This window comes from Nannospalax galili, unplaced genomic scaffold, assembly GCF_000622305.1.
Source record: "Nannospalax galili isolate Female #2095 unplaced genomic scaffold, S.galili_v1.0 scaffold132, whole genome shotgun sequence".
Taxonomy (NCBI): domain Eukaryota; kingdom Metazoa; phylum Chordata; class Mammalia; order Rodentia; family Spalacidae; genus Nannospalax; species Nannospalax galili.
The window spans coordinates 3,296,776-3,297,673 of record NW_008332644.1 but is presented as its reverse complement, the minus strand read 5'-3'; the positions used below and the strand labels follow the sequence as shown (position 1 = coordinate 3,297,673).

At 46.0% G+C, this 898-nt stretch overlaps 1 protein-coding gene across 1 annotated transcript; it reads right to left on the bottom strand.

The window, feature by feature from the left end:
• Window positions 1-203: 203 nt before the first annotated feature.
• LOC103729491 (actin, muscle-like) lies at window positions 204-629 on the bottom strand. Its single transcript, XM_008827565.2, has one exon. The coding sequence runs from the start codon at window positions 609-611 to the stop codon at window positions 204-206; it is 408 nt and encodes a 135-aa protein (XP_008825787.1). The 5' UTR covers window positions 612-629.
• Between the last annotated feature and the right edge of the window lie 269 nt (window positions 630-898).

The following is an 898-nucleotide window of genomic DNA, read 5'->3' as shown; positions in this document are numbered from 1 at the left end:
ACCAGGCCTAAAGCACCAAAACAAAAGAACAAATTTTTTTTAATTAAAAAAAAACAAGTAAAGCCATGCCAATGTTGTCTCTCTCTTTTTTTTTTTTTTCCGCCAAGTTAGGTTTTGTCAAGAAAGGATGTAACAGCTCACTCAGTTAATTAACAGTCTGCCTAGAAGCATTTGTGGTGGACGATAGAGGGGCCAGACTCACCTTACTCCTGCTTGCTGATCCACATCTGCTGGAAGATGGACAGTGAGGCCAAGATGGAGCCATCAATCCACATGGAGTACTTATGCTCAGGGGGAACAATGATCTTGATCTTCATCATGCTGAGAGCCAGAGCAGTGATCTCCTTCTGCATACTGTCTGCAATGCTAGGGTACATGGTTGTCCCACTAGACAACACTGTGTTGTCATAGAGGTCCTTATGGATGTCGACATCACACTTCATGGTGGAATTGAAGGTGGTTTCGTGGATATCACAGGATTCCATACCCAGGAAGGAAGGCTGAAAGAACCCTTTGGGACCTCGGAAGTGCTTGTTGCCAATGGTGATGACCTGGCCATCAGGCAGCTCATAGCTCTTCTCCAGGGAGGAGGAAGATGCAGCAGTGGCCATCCCTTGCTCGAAGTCCAGGGCAACGAGCTGTATCACTGAATCTGACTCCCCAGAAAGTCTTTTCTGTCATGCTCACTGGCCGTCCTGACCCCACTCATCACTTCTGCTCCCTTTGTCCTCGTGGATCGGTGGCCAAAGGCCCTTGAGGGGAGGGAAAAACCCACATTGGGAATATCTTGGACTACCCTGACCAACAACTCAAAGGGAGGTTTCCTTTGCCTGACACTGTGATTTTTGTTATATATCCTATTGTATGTGTACTTTAAAAAATTATTTAATAAGCACAC

Bases quoted from the DNA above. Each gene is read 5' to 3' on its own strand.
- LOC103729491 (XM_008827565.2), bottom strand. From the start codon at position 611: ATGGCCACTGCTGCATCTTCCTCCTCCCTGGAGAAGAGCTATGAGCTG.